The sequence below is a fragment of the Amblyomma mixtum genome, chromosome 3 (genome assembly GCF_055824585.1).
Source record: "Amblyomma mixtum isolate Tamu chromosome 3, ASM5582458v1, whole genome shotgun sequence".
NCBI lineage: Eukaryota > Metazoa > Arthropoda > Arachnida > Ixodida > Ixodidae > Amblyomma > Amblyomma mixtum.
In genome coordinates this window covers 88,809,130-88,826,271 of record NC_143014.1, presented here as the reverse complement: position 1 = coordinate 88,826,271, position 17,142 = coordinate 88,809,130, and the positions used below count along the sequence as shown (strand labels likewise).

The window sequence follows — 17,142 nt, the reverse complement described above, 5'->3', positions numbered from 1 at the left end:
TACCCGCCTCGACATTATCAAAGAATTGGCTAACACCCCCAATCCCGATAGCAAAATGTTATGAGGTAACAAGCGTTCTTCCTTTAGTTTAAGACTGCGATCTGGGCGAGTTGTTATTGACTAATGGTTAAAACAGCGCGGAAAGAACACATGACAAACGAAGGTGTACCAGTGCAGAGAGAGACGCGACAGCACGCGTGTGTGTGCTTTTCATTTGTTGTGTGTTCTTCGCACGCTGTTTTAACTATGATTTTTTTTAGTTTGGCAGCATACAAATTTATTGTGAGAGTATTGCGCTCGTAGCGATACCATTTTTACCAAGTAGCATGAGTAGCGGTCCTATAACACGGTGCATGCGCAGCAGTGGCTGTCAAACGCATTCATTTCTTAAAAGAGTTTTTGAATGCTTAAAGCTCTTCAGAAGACTTGTCATTCACGTTAGACTTATTCGTCTTTTGGCTATCTGGCGATCTGATTGAGCACAGCACGGCTTTTCGAATTTATACTCGCCAAAGGGTACCCAAGCGGAAATGAAATAGACATATCAACGCTTGCCAAAAACTACCGCTTTGTTATAAGGCTGATGGTAAAACCTTGCGCGCTCTACTGCAAATAGACTAAATTTCGAGTGGCTTCACACCCCGTTCCTAGAAACAAAGATGTTGCTGGTGTAGCTTAGCGCGAACAGGCAAAGTCATGTTGTCTTTTTCTGGCATCGCATGATGCCAATCCTAAAGTAATGCAAACCCACAGGCAGCAGTCAAACCAGTGTCGGGTACTCAAACGTGCTGAAGGAAATTTGATGCCAGCCAATTTTCAGAAACGGCTGTGTCGCTGGTGACACCAGTCTCCTCCAAGACAGCAACGCTGTCGACATTCAGGAGCTGCGGTTTGAGGTTATCCCGCATGTTCAGAGCTCACCCGACTTCTCATCAGAGTTACGTAGTACCTTCGGTACGCGCTGAGTGGGAAGAAGCTCCGGGAAAGCGATGAAGCTTTGTCAAAGGTGCACAAATAACGACGCACCCGTCAAAAAAAATCCCCCTCCCCCTCCCTCTTCGAGGCATTCGCTCTGTGTTCAAGCGCTATAAGTGCACTGAACGAGAAAGGGACAATGTTGAAGAATGAAAATGGACTTATCCTCGTGACTTCTATAGATGTTTGAACTGGCACTGGTTTTCTGTTGAACAAAATTTAGAAAGAAATAAATAGACAGATATGTAAATAGATGCACGAACAACCAACCAGCCAAACAGAGAGACAAGCAAGCAAACATAGAAATGGCTTATAAAAAAGTTACACACAGATATCTGGGCTTCTGTGTAGATCTCATGGTCAGGAAAAAAGCATGTAATCGGCCGACGTTTGCGTCTGAGTTTCAAAATCACCCGCTGTTTAATTCATGAACATGTTCTTAATTTTGTTTTGTCACTAACGAAATGACCAATCACGATAGCTGCGCAACCAACAGCAGATTTGACATCTTGAAAGTTTCATATTTGCGAAATTGGCAGGTGGCTGTATTGTGCGACATAGCTGCAAGGTTATTGCACAAATATTTGTGGTCTGATATATAAAGCACGCCTCGGCTAGCTCTGCTAGACCTGTGTTGAATGTTCTTTTGAAAATAATTTGGTGCGCACTTGTGCAACTTTACTATAGGCCTTAACTTAATGATTTATGTCATTGATTGTGCTGTTTTCATATGCATCGCAACAGGACTAGTAAAAGCACTCCAACACGCCTGTAAAAAGAGAGAGAAGAATATAAACTCGAGCAGTGAAAAAGTAACTCTACTGCTTATCGTGGCTCCTGAAAAGAGGCGGCACTTATTACGCAGGTTACGTCCACGTCATCCTACTTCCAAATCGGCACGTATACGTGGAAGTTTCGCAGCCATCCTACAAATATATGAGTAGGTCCGTTAGCAATAAAAACTAAGAGCATCAAATAAAGCTTCCTAACTTCAGAAATAAAGTCGATAACAAAATGGCTTGTCGTAGTAGGGACAAGAACGGCACTATACCCATGTTGCGTAGGGCGCTCTGTGATCTTAGCTGCAAAGATGTCTCACTTCTTTTTTTTTACCTTACATTCTGTGGACCAACAACGAAAGGTCATTTAGTGAAAATTTCATTATCTGCGGCTGACGTATGTCAGCTTGACACTACGAAACCTCCCAGTGGATTTGACATGACAGCAGGGTCACAGAATAAAGAAACCACCAATGTCCGCATCTGTATCATTTATCATGGCTAGTCAATATTTTCAAGGCATGACATATAAAGGTAATTCTTCCAATGCGAAAGCACTACTAGTCCCTTCACGAGAGCAACCGGCGGCGTGTGTTAGTGTGCACTCGCAGATGGTACAGAAAATCTCAGCGATGGCAAGAAAAATACGGTGACGTCATCAAGCGGCCCTAGGACGCACACAGCAAGCCGAGCACCGCCATTTAAGACAGTCATATACATGCCGTTCATCAACGTACAGCGTTGAGGGTGGTGTCATACGATTTCTCGTTGCATATAGCTTACATGTGCTATGGTCCAGTTGGAGGCTAGCTTGCGACAGTGATTCGAACCGACGACACATACGCCTTCAACTGTATGCTGTCCCACTCTTTACCTCTTTTCTTAAGGCGCGGTTGAGGTGTCCACCGTGATGCGAGACAATTACTGTGCCATTTCCTTTCCTCAAAAACTAATTTTCGTATCAAAATTGTGACACAGCCGTCTGTAATACACCGTTGCGGGTGGTGTCATACGATTTCTCGTTGCCTATAGCATACGTATCTTAGTCAGGTTGAAGGTCAGCTCGCGACAGGTATTCGAACCGAATGTCCGACTGTTTCACTCGCACCTTTGTTGATTCAGCATTTGAAGAATCAGCGTTCGGATGCGCGTCTTAGTTTCATTTCTCATTGCTCAACCTGCGTCGAGGTGGAAAGCTCACGATGATACACTAATGCGTTCGCCGTCACAGCACGTGAGCAGTTTTAAGTGCACTCTGATTTTTTTTCCTCTGCCATAAATTCATATCTTAAGGGGCAAAAAAGGAAACCCTTATGACTGCGGTCACGTCATTAGTAAAAACCAGGTGGTTTTATTATGTTCCCAGAGACTTGAAGGACTGCTTCGCTTCTTCCTCAGAAAAATAAAAAAAAACAATAACGGTGAAAAGCCGGCGCCACTATAGTTAGCCGATAGCGCATTTGCGGGGGCCAACACGTGTGCGGCAACTGCGGCAGACCCCAGCGCTGCTCGGCGACTTCCTTGGGCACGCCGAGCACGCTTCCCCGCGGCCGTGCTGCACACCCCCGGTGGTCCGGGGGGAGTGCGAGCGCGCGTAAATGAAAGACTTGACGAGGTCGGACGTCCCCCGCCTAAGAAAAGGACGTAGGCCCGGAAATCGGTTGGAGAGCGAATACGCTCTTAGAATACGACTCGTCGGTGCTCTTCGGGCTTCATCCCAAGATTGCTAATACGGTCGCGCTGGCGTCTTTCCGCAGCTCTCATGAATAGCGCTTCCTCGAGCCCAGAAGAGAAGAGAGGCGATTTGTTTAGTTTGCACTATTTCTTCCTTTTTGTTTTCCGTTTCATGCGAATTTTCTGGGCATTCAGGAATATATTTCAGATGAACATTTTTTTTCCCTTCGTGACTTTTACTTTTGCTCTCTGATACCTACGCAAAGAAAAAGAAATGAGAAAGTTAACGCGTAGCTCTGACAGAACTGGCAATTCTGCTCCACCAAGTACAAGAGGCGGCCGCTAAATTCGGCCGTGCTTTTACGTGCTCTTTATAGCTGCAACAATTTTTGTCTAAGACATTAAGGCTCTATGAAGGAAAGAGCCATGAAGTTTCTTCAGGTTTTCCTAACACTGGTTCTAGTGGGAAAACAGGATTTGGAATTTCAAACGTTAAGGTCAGAACATGAACGTATAAAGCGGCCCACACAGCCGCGTCCGTCCGTTCGACTCTCCAAGAACGGTCTTTCCTAAAGCAAAACTGTAGAGTGAGTGATCATGTTACCGCTCATCACCGTGTGTCGAGCAGTTTGCTGAGCCGAGTTCAAAGCTTTGGCTTTGACTGCATTGCTGTATTTTCGGTTCCTTCTCTGGCCGCTTCCCCAACGTCCTCAGATGTACACCAACACAAATCAAATCGAAGAACGCCAATGCCCGAGTGGCAATGTCGCGTCGTCTGTTGAATAAGTGAGGGCACTCTTAATGAAATCTTCCCGGATGTATCGAGAACGTTTGGGAGTTCTTCGACCGTTTCGCTCTTCCCTTAGCGGCAGTTTTTTTTAGGTCCCCGTGCTTTTCGTTCATCTTTGGTTAACTTGTCGACTTGGCGACGTTTGCTACACTACATGGACCTTCGCCTGCGTCGGAACTGATTCGCAGGCTCCTGACGTCATCCTTTGAAGAATGCCCAACCTACCGACGTCCAATGGGGTGGCGGCGGCGTCTGCTTGAGACCCGTATTTAAGGCACTGCCAAACTCTTGAGGGCCATATCTTTCACCACTTTTCAAGGCGCTGTCTCTGGCTGCACTGACCGTTGAGCGGGGATCAGAGGTAAGCAGGAAAAATCGACATTTTATTGCATGAACAGCTGGGCGTGTCGCAGTTTTGCACTTTCTTCCCTCAGAAAAAAAGTTCATGAATAGTTTGGTCAGTATTACATATTACTCTAGTCTGTGCGTAGCCCAGAAAGTGTGCGTACGATCATCGGGGCAATTTCTAGAAGATTAAATGTGGCTGACAAGTTTATATAATGCCTTTAAAAAGTTCTTAACCGAACCTTGCGTGGGAGCGGAGCAGTTTCCGAGTCTTGCGGTCAAGCTTTCGTTGCGATAGTGGCCTTGCGTATGCTTTTTAGCAGTAAAAACTACAGCGGCGTCTTTAGAAAGCCCTATACAGAACGAGGAGCCCAACCAAGACGCTATATAACGCAGGTAAAACGTCTTCCGGTCACTTTTGAAGTAGCTAGCGTATCTTTTAAAGGCACCGCACATATTGAGTCCCGATCGCAGAGTACACTAGGAAAGGGAGTACATGAGCTGTAATGCGCAGCTACGCAAACCCTGGTATTTCCCAATGGCAATTTTCGTGCTGTTGCTTTATGGTATGTTTGCTATGCAGCTTATCGTAAATATAAATTATCAGATGCAGCGTTGCTTTCGTATATATGCACCTGTGTTATCGCGATTATGCTGTTGCTATATCTGACTAGATAGACCAGATTTTACAACTTCTCCTGTATGCACCAAGTGCTTGTTGTCGCTACACATCTAGATCCTTTTAAAACTGATATTCCTGGTTTTGAAAATGCGACGTACATAAAAGCCTTGAAAAGATTGAAAATGGAGGCTCATAGCGTTTCTTTGCGACAGAAGTAATTATTCTATAGTTTACTTTACAGAGTTTTCATGCACCCTGTTGCTGATGTTGCTAATTTTCCTTTTCATGCGAAAAATGTCTACTTTTTGCTCGCCAGCCACATCTAGCTTCGAAGGTTTTGTGCTATAGGGTATTTTTTTTATGTCAGATTTTCTTCAGCCTCCTTGCAATTTTTGTTGCAGTTCAATTAATTATTAAGCTTCTGCGAAGGCTTCATTAGGTGCGGCGACATGGAAGCATAACTGCGAGCTTCGCATCACTGTTTTACTCATCTGATAGCTATGACTCCTGTCAGCCTTGTGTGCACGGGCAGATGTCCAGCCTTTCACCCGTCATTGCTACCACTTAGTCATTTTGCCCCGAGTTGCATTTTATATATTTTTTTCTGAATCTGCAGAAGGTTATTATACAAGTGAGCGCAAGAGACGACTGTTTTTTGTTTTGCGCGGTCACATCCGCAATTTTTGGTAGCGGGTGCATTAGAAATCTTTCATTGAGGATCAGTACGCTGCAAGCCGTACTGAAGCCTCTGCCTTTGAGATAGTTCTTTATCTTTGCCGCTGAGGATGCATTCGCCGCTCCCCAGGACGGTGACTCAAAGCCCGGTCTGCTCAGTACGCAGCTTATTAATGGTCGCAAAAGTTTACGCAGCAATAGAGTGATGAAAAGAAGTTTCTTATACTTTAAAATATTTCTGTTCTCGATTCGTTTTTTTTTCGTGTCATTGATCGTTTCGGAACGTATCCAGTGACTGCCGCTGCTGTCCACTTATCAGCCGTGACCTCAAAGACGGCAGTGACTAATGGCAATGAGGCGAAAGAATGAATTGAGAAAGAGCCGTCTCACAGTATGACCCCTGCATATACGACTCCGGCAGCCAACACATGTATATATGGGCGGAAACGTGCTGTCAGCACAGAAATTCAGAGTTTTTCAGAGCATCTGTTTTCCAGAAACTTCTAAAGTCATCTGTACCTGACGCTTCCCTAACGGAACCCAAGCTCCACTCTTTGCGGCCTGCTAGCACATTATGCATTGTTAGTTTGCTTATTTTATTACGAAATTTGCAGTCGGCTTTATTTTTGCGCGGTATTTAATTTTTGATTTGTCCCTCCAACTCTCAATGGTGGTCAGTGTTAAAACAAATGCGTAATTTGCATACGCCTGGCACTGCAGGATTAGGTTGGCCATCTTAACGAAATACAGCTGTCTGCTCAGTCTTCCACCCGACTTTTTTTAAAGCTTAAGCCGTGACTTCTGCATGGCGGATGTTCGCTCACGCACTTATTCCGACTGCGCAGGTTTCCATTTAGAACAGCACGCTCATTCCCAGGATGCGTCGCTCACGTATGTGTTCCCGAACACAGCACACTGAGCTGTTCAACGTGGGCATAATTTCATAAAATACAGTGCAATACTGCTGTTATCCAGATCTATGTTACAACACAAGTTCCTAGCTGAAGCATAGAAGCTTAGTATTTCGAGAGAGAGAGAGAGAGAGGGAAATGGACGGAAAGGCAGAGAGGTTAACCAGGCGGTGCCCAGTTGGCTACCCTGCACTTGGGGAGGGTAACCAAAGGGAAAAAAGGAAAAAGAGCGGCAATGAAATGAGTTTTCCAAGTGTCCAGCGACCACTATGTCACGGGGACAGAGGGCACTCACTGAAAACTTAAAGATTATAGACGGGAATACAACCCCGAGTCCCTTAAGAATCTTAGGAGCGCTTTAACCACTTTTCTTTGTGAGGAAGGTTGTGTCCAAGGCCCCAGAACTTAGTATTTCGAAGTTTACGCGCAGTGATGAATGTTCAACAACAACAACAGAAATAAATTTAACTGATATTTCTCTGCGCGCGTTAAAAATTTGCAGACGATCGATATTAATCCCAAGTCATTCAATACGCCATCTCTCGTAGCCCATAGTGTTGGTTTGCCACAAGAACATTCAGTATTTCGAAGTTTACGCGCAGTGATGAATGTTTTTGTGTCAAACCAACACTGTGGGCTATGACAGATGGCGTAGTGAATGACTTGGGATTGATATCGATCATCTGCAAATTTTTAACGCGCGCAGAGAAATATCAGCTAAATTTATTACTGTTGAACTCTGATGGACGCGTTCATTCCCCAAAATTCTAGGCTACAACAGCTGATCATTCATCTGCGAATTTCAACTGATTTTTAATAGTTAGTCCTGCGGGACAAGCAAATGGCCTATACAGCGTATGGGCAGCTCGCAGGCGCTCAAAAACGCACAAGACTGAGTTGACAGGTTGAACAACGGAATCGCGGACTGAGGAAATGGCACTCGGAATTGAAACCATGAAGGAACATTCACGTAATGCAACACGAGCTCCAGCGTCAGCTGTAAAGGGTATCATGTTATGTAAGACATGGAATCACAGCGCTCGCAGCAACAGGCCACGGTGTCCCGTTCCCAAAATAACTAATCAAGGCTGAACTGAAGGGGTTCCTTGACACACTCGACTTCGCACGTGGCGCCTCGCGCGCTCGCAAGAGCGGGAAGAGCATCCCTGACCGTGTCCTTTGGTCGGCAGGTGATCGAGCGGCGTCCGCCGTCGGGATGGCATTGGTGTCCGTCAAACTCTCCCTGGTCGTGGTCTTCGCGACGCTGCTGGTGGTGCATCAGGCTTGCTGCCAGATCACGTTCTCCAAGAACTGGCAGCCGGGAAAGCGCTCCGAGATGTGCTCCCAGAAGGAGGCCCAGGCTATCATCAAGCTGCGACACTTCCTACTCGTACGCCGGCCCCACCCCGCTTATTTCCGCAATTGTTGTCGCACGGGAGGCTAATGCGCGTCCTATTTTAGGGTGCGTGCTCTGCTAGGCGTGGATTTTCTACCACGCGCAACCGGTTGCGCCTAGTGGAAAACTCTGGCGTGTCTTGCAATTTTTGCTGCCCAGGTTTGCGTAACCAACCAGCTGATGAATTGGAATCATCAATAAGTTTCGTTTTGACACTGTAGCGACGACCTGCTTCGTGAACGCTTGATGGTGAAAAAGCACACATCTTCAAAACGGCAGATGAACGCCCTTCAACCTTCGAGTGTGACTCCAGTTTTCAGTTAATGGTGACTGCATTTAGTTCAGAGCTGAATGGTTTGCTAGTGTTCCCAGGTGCATCGGCAGTTATCTACAAGGTGGATCAGTTCAACTGATGCCGCTCATTTTCTGCCGTCTCCGGGTCTGTTCCATTCTACGTAACACAAGGGAAGGTAGCAGCTTTGAGCACTGTGTTTCTTTTTTTTTCATTTACCAGTCATTTGCTTATTGCTCACTAATTCATACCTAAATGATCAGCCTTAGATTACAGAACCCTCGAGCTCGTTTGTGTGACCAGCTTTGTGATGCTTTAGATCAAGGTCTGTGTTGAACCATATTTTGGTGTGCATTGGTGTTAGAGATATGAAGCATTTTCTTCTAAACTCTCTTGTTTCCTTCCTCGCCGCTGAACTTCATGAGAATTCGTGTCTGCACGAAAAGTGGAGTCTGAAGTTACCACGAAAGCACCGTATTTGACAGTGATATACAGCTGTCGCCCACAATAAACAAATCCTCTTTGGCAACGCGCCAAGTCCCCACAGCTCCGCAGAGCAGAGGTGCCACTTATGATAGTAAACAGTTCTGAGTGCAGTAGTTTTACTCAGCGTTTGCACCATACATCTAACTTTCCTCTGTAAATGTTATCTTTCATTGCTGGGAACTTGTGATTAAATAGGGTGGGTAATTTTTACCCATCGTATATGATTTCTTGCGAGAAATAAAAGAAAACAAGCTAGTTTCGTCACCATTGTGATCATATTTTTTACTCCGTCATGCAGTCTTTTTATGCAGCATAGTTATTTGACGGTCAGGTAGATGATTACGGTAACAAACGACCTTGCGGCGACAGCTTCTTTCTCTACGCTGAAATGTTTGCACTTCTTCCTGCGTACATAGTCTGAACTTGCTCAGGGCATGAGGATGTTTTAAGGAACCACGGGGCATACCATCTGCCCGTGTGTAGCGCTACTTTAAACAAGGGTGAGGGCATTTAATGGGAATCTTTGCCACCATATCATTCACGTCATTATTTTGACTCTTCAGGTACTTTCGTTTCGCGCCATGGTTTGCAGTCTCACATTGTGGTTGTGGTTTGCAAACTCCGTTGGTAACTGAACAAATGTCTCTGCTTGTTCCAGGAGGAAGCCAAACACCTTGAAGAATGCCGGCTTTTTTACGGGAATGAAGCTGCCACCGAAGACTAAAGCAACTTTTGGGCCATGCAAATAATTTTCATTCTGAAATGAAGCCTCTGCACAGGCACAATTGACACCTGAATTCTGGGTGCAAAAAAAAAGGAACAAAAATAAACACGAGACATCATTTGCTGTGACATTTTCTGTACATGCCTACATTTGTATTAGTAGACAGGGCATGGTGACACCCTATGCCTCTCAATAAGCAGCACTGTAAAGATATATGCCGCTAATATTGTGTTTTCTGGTTCATCTCGGTGATCATGTGATGCGGTATGAACACCTTACTGCATGACTTCTTGAACTTGGGCTTCCAGACGCCACTGGGATGGGCGGTGGCGTCCTGCAAGAAAAAAAAAAAGCAGAAGACATTTTTTTCTTGTATCAAGAGCTTTAGGAGAGGGAAGCATTGTTTAACGATGAGATGTCATTTCGATTAACCACGCCTTTCACGCGAATGAAAGAAGGCAAGAAACGAGCTTGACGTACACAACGAATAAATGTTAGCCACAGCAGCAGCTACCAAACGAAGAAGAGGACGCGCGGCAAGCCCTGAGTTGTTAGTGCGGCATGGTGGCACCAGGATTATGGTAAAAGCGGCGTCCAACTGGAATTATAATCTTCTTTTCTACGAATTTCTCAGCCGATTCCTATATTTTTGTATCTCTGGTTTGGGTTTACGTGCCGGCAGTATTAGCACCAATGAAGGTTACTCGACTTCTTGTGTTATCCTTTTCCCCAACCGTCCAGCAAATGCTTTCTCCACAATAAGTGTCTTCTTGTAAAAGAGCCAGCTCTACAGAATAAAAACACCTCCCCTCCCTCCCCCCTTTTTTTAATAGCGCAGCTGTTAATTACTCATTCGCTGATGGCGCGTCGGTGCTGTACCAGATCATGGGGCCACTAGATAACGTGACCACATGTCTATCACGTGACTCATACAGCGCTTATAAGTAGGAGTGTGAGAATATTCGAAATTTTCAAATAGCAAATCCAATATCACCGTACTTGATTCGTTGAACGAATCAAACAGTGGATGTTCAAAATTATTTGAAACGAACCAAATTTGTTGTCTAGTTTTTGAATAGTTATCGAATAATGCACCGTAGTTTTCTTAGACGACCATTCGAAAAACAGGGCCCACTCACATGCCGCACAGCAAGCTGCCGCAATCGATCTGCGCGAATTGAAGTGTTCAGCGCCGATACGCGGTGCATTCGTGTGCTGCCGTTCATAATGCTCACATATGGCCGACAAGATTCGGTGATGTGGCAGGACGTAGGCGTGCTTAGGAAATTAGCAAACCCCGCTTGATGCCTGATCTCGGAATTTATTATTCATACAAAGCTCTCGCCCTTCTAATCTACTGAGATGGGGCGCAGTTTATTCGCTGTCGTCGCCAATGCCAAAAGATAATATTTTTATACGTATGACATAACACGCATACAGTTTTTTTTTATTATTGAGCAAATATGCCCTTCGGCATAAGAGGTACATGTGCAGGCCGGTGTCGGCTATGAATGCCAACAAGGTCCTGTATTAGGGCCTATGGGTCCAGATTAGAGTGTCTGGTGGTCGGCTGAGGTGGTGACCCTGAATGCCGAGGTGTCGAGAATTGATAGGCTGACTTCGAATTGCGTACACCCTACTAGAGATCAGTGTGGCGTCTTTTGGCCGCTACAGGTATACCTTAATAAGTTAGAGCACCGCACCGCACCGCCGCAGGTAGCGCTTAGCTCTTTCGAACAGTTATTAGTTTTGTGAGAATATTTGCAGAAGTAGAGAAAATGCATATAAATATTCTATCCCTTTCTATAACTATTCTATAACTATCTATAACAGAAGTGATAAGCCTCAATGGTGGGAATTAAATGCTTTAACGTGAATGCTTAGGTTCTAGAGATCTCACGCTGCGATATGAAACTTTCGTTAGCAGCACACACGTTTACATTTCGCCTATGCATAGAGCCCGACACACTCTGTGCCAATAGGCGCCCCAAATGCCTGCCGTCGCGCACTATCTCAGCTCGACTTTTGCATTTAAAGCCCACGGATTCATAGCAATGTCTGGTACAGCGGCTCAAGCGTGTGGTAGAAGTGCGGCGCGTTCGGCAAGCGGATGAACAGTGTCTTTGGCGCCAGCGCCAAATACAAGAACAACTTCAGGAGTCGCTAAGGCAGACTTCGCGTATCACAGTGTGTGATCGAAATAATTTTATTGGCATAGTATAATTTCTTCACAATAAGCGTGTTCTGGCTAAATAGCCTGCTTTACAGTTTTGCAGTGTGAAAACCGGTGCCTTGTTTGCTTATTTTTCAATCATTCAGTTGATGCTTTCTCCACAATAGAAGTCTTTTTGTTACAGAGCCAGCTTTACAGGGTAAAAAAAACATGACGCCGGAACCGCTTGAAAATGGGAAAAAACATGCACGGAATGCACGTGAGTGTCTCCCATGCGGAATATAAAGATGTAGTCTCTGTCAAAGAGGGTACTGCGCCTGTTAGTCCTCGCTGCTGCCAAATACAGCCCACTTTATGGCTCGCAGAGGGCAGCGGATATGACGATAATACTTCTAATGTGGAGTATTCTCCGTCTCGCAGCCAGCACTGGTTTGCCAGCTGCGAACGTGAGGGAGGCGACGGCTTCCCCAAGCAATGCATTCGCATTGCTTGGGGAATGCACACAGCAATGCACAGCAATGCACACGCGCGCATGTAGCGCGCGTGTGAGAATGTCACCTCGCACATGTAGCGACCACTTCACTGCAAACTGCTTGCGAGACGGAGTGCAGTACACTGGCAATAAAGAAAAATTGTACATTATAGTTACGTTACATTATGAACGTCTGCGCACTGACTGCAATAACATCACTGTATAATTACATCTGGAGAGCATGAACATTATTTCCCGGGTACATTGCAGCAGATACCCCTTACGTCAGGTGTAGGATGCCCTATAGAGATGGCTGTGGTAGCTTCTTTGGGTCCGCTTGGGTAACAGCGCTGTATCTTGCCTTGAGGCCATTTTGGTAAATGTTGTGTAGTCACCTTCAGTTTCACTTTACTGAACATATCGTTCGGTGCACAAGCGCATACAGAGAGGTGGTAGCGCAGCAGAAGGTTCCGAAGTAGAACTATCTTAGTCGAAACTGCTGGCACTGTCGGTGGAGCTCTTTTAGATGCTCTTCGAGCGCCTCCTTGAAACGTATTCGAGACCACTCCTGGGCAGTCGCAACCCGTTTACTTACCTGCATAATTCAGTGGTTGAACTGCTAGAATAGCATGATAGCTAGGCTATGCTATGCAGTGATCGCGTGGTCGTGAATGATCCGATCTGCTTGGGTGAGGCTTCACCGAATTTTTCAAATGTGAACTGGTCGCCACTCGCAGACACTCACATCATCGCCACGCACTTGTTCTGGCCTCGCTGATGCATTCCTGAAACTCACGGTTGGGCGTCTCCTTGGCCCAGCCTTATCGTCGGAGTGTGCTGCGTCTCTACCCGTTGCTACCGCTGCTTTGTTTCTTCGGGGAGCTGTCATAGTTCTTATCCTCCTCTCTGTTCCTCCTCGCTCGCCGGTTCGTGGCGCGACTTCTAGAGGCGCTGCGGTTTTCTCTAGAGCGTAGGCCACATAACGTTCTCTGAAATAGATTTGCTTATCAAGTACATTGGGCCGCAGTTTATAAGACTCAGGCACGCTACTTATTGATATCTCAGTATTGTTATTCTAGAGGAGTAGTTATTCGAGCACAATTACCATTTCAGAAACTTCGGGACTACTTCACTGGCGTAGCCAAGAGTCCAGCCACGGTAAACACTGTTACTTTTCTTTACTTTTCTTTTGTATTTAGACGCACTCCTGAAAAACAGTATGTCTCATACGCCCATCCTTCAGAGCCTGTCATTCATGCAGTAATGATTAGTCTGTTTCCTACCTCATGATTTTGATACAGTCATCGTTTCATCCCCAGGCTGACAATAGCTGTCATCGTTTTTCATGGCAAGCAATTCTGTCGTGATAGAACAAGGTCATCAAAACTGAAATAGTTTTACTTTCGTTTGATTTCGCTCATGTGCTCTGTTATGAGCTTCTTGGGTGAACAACAATACACGGCTCTTTCACATTTAGAAGCAGAAAGTTGTATAATGGATAAAATCACTTGACGAAGCATAAACTGAGTACTTTTTCTCAAGCTCTGCAGACCAACTAATTATTAACGTTCTGGGCTAAAAGAAAGCGTATTCCATTTGTAACGAAACTTATGCGCGATGAAGTAAATGACGGAACCATAACTCAGGCCTTATATAATAAAGATAGAAAATTTTTTTCACGAAACCATCAGAAGTAACTTCTCACAGAAAAGCAGGACATGAATCAGCTATTCGAGAGAGAGAAGGCTGCTGGAGCTCCCCCTGCAACGATGGCCACACCCTCACCCACCCGCTTGCTTGATCGACCCGACACGGTAGCTCAGAGAACACGGCGTTCAGCTTCTGAGCACGATGTCACAGCATCGAGTCCCGGCCGCGGCGGCCGCATTGCGCTAGAGGCCAAATGCAAGAATACCGGTGTACTATGTCTATGCGCACGCACGCGCGCACACACACACACACACACACACACACACACACGCACGCACGCACGCACGCACGCACGCACGCACACGCACACGCACACGCACACGCGCACGCGCACACACACACACACACACTCACACACACACACACACAGAAAGATAAGGTGTTTTACATTAATCTGAAGCTCTCCATTAGGGCGGCTCTTTCTGCATCCGTTCCCCCCCCCCCTCCTCCATTCCTTTCCTCACGGCGAGACTCAGGTATCCACCAAGAGTGAAGTTAGTGCGCCTTTCCTTACCTCGTGAAATGTTTGCGTTTTGCTTGCTTCATTCCTTCGTTACATACTCATTCGTTCAAGTGTAGCTGGAATGTAACGCTTCGCTTTCATACTTCTGAGAGGTGTTGAGAACTAGAACATCAACGTCGTCTGCCTGCGTGAGTCTCACTGAACGCGTGAAACGTCGGCAGCAGTGAATAATAGCTCAAAATAGAAGGCTTTATGTGCTTTGAACTCAGTCGACAAATAAAATGGTCGTACGCTGAGAGAATTGGTCATTAATACGGTGAAGAGTCGACGTGGGAGCGGAAACTATAAACGTTACCAAAAATTAGGTGCAAAGGCCCATGAGAGGATTTATGAGCTACTATGGGAGGGGGCAGCCGGGGAGAGAGGGGGGTCCTACTGGCACCGTGGATTGCCTCAGCTTTTTTCTCAGAAAAATATGAGGTCGTAGAAATTTTCTCCCCATACAATAATTCTCACTGGAGTTTTGAAAAGGAGGTTGAGGGGAGGTTCGGGGAGGGGCGTGTCGACACTTATTTCCATTGACCCCCCCCCCCCCCTCTTTCAGTATGCACCTACAAAAAGCCTGGCGCTCTTCGCGCGTACCTTCGTAACGATTTGTGTGGTTTGGTGATGCTGCCATCTAGCGGCAAAGGTGTAAACTGCTGCAAGACGCTTCGCTCAGCTTCGGGAGAGCGGCGCTGTAGTAGGTGCTAGCTGTGAGCCATGCTGTGAGCTGATGACTCTGCCATCGTTTCGTTTATATATATATATATATATATATATATATATATATATATATATATATATATATATATATATATATATATATATATATATATATATATATATAACCGCAATGTATGTTTCCTGCATTGTTAGTTTGTAACGGAACCACGGAATGCTGTGCAAATCGCTTTACACTGTTACACTGACAGTTTGATAGGGGACTTTCTCTAGAATAACTACTGGTTGTAACCCGAAACTTGGGCGTTTGCCCCATGGCCAATAAAATACATTACTTTGGCGAGCCGGTGACGGGGTTCTCGTGAGAATAGGTTGAGTGAGGTTGCATGAATAGCGCAGGCTTTTTAAATATCCCTGGAGTAAAAACTAAGACCCGATGATGCGCCACTCAAAATCTGAGCTGTTCTTGGTATGTTCGAACGAGGCATTAATGCAGCAATGTGAGGGTTTGAATTTGGAAATAGGAGTGAAAAATAATGTAAATGTCAGGAGCAATGCGGCTTCGTGAATAGAGCTAGCGCACCATTTGAAGAGCTCTCATATACGGGTAAAATTGTGATACATATTGTCTGATATCTGACAAGGCTGAAAATGTGATAATTCGAGCAGCACTTTATGATTAGGTTTGGTTTGCACACGGTATAGCGACCGAATAACAGCTGTGTGGTAAGGGATTGCTTAAAATCATAAATGTATTTATATGTATAGTGCTAGATTCGTTGCTTTTTGAAGGAACACATTCCTTTCTCTCCTTGATGCAACACAAGCCTGTCAGTTTAGTGAATGTGAACCCCGGTGTGCATGAGATATTTCTTCAGCGCCACTTCATTTATAAAGCAGAGACGGTCTCAGTTTTCGGTGAAGATGAAAATGAACTTTTTCTGTCCCTTTGTCTTGCCCACTAAGCTGTGTTAGATGTTTGGTTTCAGTGGGACGTCTTGGCCGCCAAGATGGGGACGAGCGCTTCCTTTGCCCCCGTTTCTTACCGGACTTCCGGCGTACGTCCCGCAGAAGACAACGAAACGAGACCTTCTCGGGTGTGTCCTTGCTGCCTGTGCAAAGGGCTTCTTGTTAGCATTAAATCCTCATTAGTTACCAGCAGATAACCGCCACCTATCGGCAGGTTCTGCGCCCCTTTGAAGCTGGCATAAATGTTGCTCTTTCAGAATGTAGCGTTGCATGGGACACCTATGACGAATGGCGAGAGCGAGGGACACATAGAGGATGCTACGGCAAAGAAAAGAAAAAGACGGGCGAAGTACTGAGCTACATGGACTGGTGCGGCCAGGTAAGCGCCAAAACTAAGTGCTGACTCAGCTCGTAATGCTTCATTTTAGAAAGTAAGAGTAAAAACACGACGAGAAAACCGGGGATTCCATGACGTTACGGTCATTTTTGCAACCTCAAGCCGCCCATGACGGCCGTCAACAGAGCAGACTATTATTGCTCTAGCAATGCCAACGTTCCCAAATCAGCGATGTGATGAAACTCTCACAACGATAGCTGTACAGGGGTCTCCCCGCCTGTCTTTGTCGGCTCTCTCTCTTATATGCAGGTAAACGGCAACGGCACCGCCGTTGCAATGTCGTGCAAGGTGCAGCTGTCTGTCTATTCTCCATCGAAGAAAGGCGAAAAGTATTAGAGGGTTTTTTTTTCTTTTCGCCAGCGAATGCATGCCATCACTGGCCGGTTTCCCGCTACGAAAGTAGAGGACAGAGGATTCGGAAATGCATCGTTGAAAAAAAGAAAAAAGTGAGAGCGGTGGAGCTTTGTGACGTGTGATTGATTGAGCATCGCAAGTGTAGCGTGTGGCCCTGTGTACCTTCTTGCGCGCTAGCGCCGCCGGAAGGAAAGAGAAAGCTTCAGAAGCAA

At 45.8% G+C, this 17,142-nt stretch overlaps 1 protein-coding gene across 1 annotated transcript; it reads left to right on the top strand.

Annotated features, from left to right (window-relative positions):
• Positions 1-4,512: 4,512 nt before the first annotated feature.
• Positions 4,513-9,775, top strand: LOC149350864 (uncharacterized). The gene is made up of 3 exons (XM_089576944.1): positions 4,513-4,579; positions 7,962-8,161; positions 9,604-9,775. The coding sequence occupies exons 2-3, from the start codon at positions 7,988-7,990 to the stop codon at positions 9,667-9,669; spliced, it is 240 nt and encodes a 79-aa protein (XP_089433070.1). The 5' UTR covers positions 4,513-4,579; positions 7,962-7,987; the 3' UTR covers positions 9,670-9,775.
• Positions 9,776-17,142: the final 7,367 nt, after the last annotated feature.

What these genes read in the sequence shown, in the direction of transcription:
- LOC149350864 (XM_089576944.1), top strand. Translation starts at nt 7,988, where the DNA reads ATGGCATTGGTGTCCGTCAAACTCTCCCTGGTCGTGGTCTTCGCGACG. An exon ending in AGCTGCGACACTTCCTACTC is followed by an intron (nt 8,162 to 9,603) that starts GTACGCCGGCCC and finishes TGCTTGTTCCAG; the next exon opens with GAGGAAGCCAAACACCTTGA.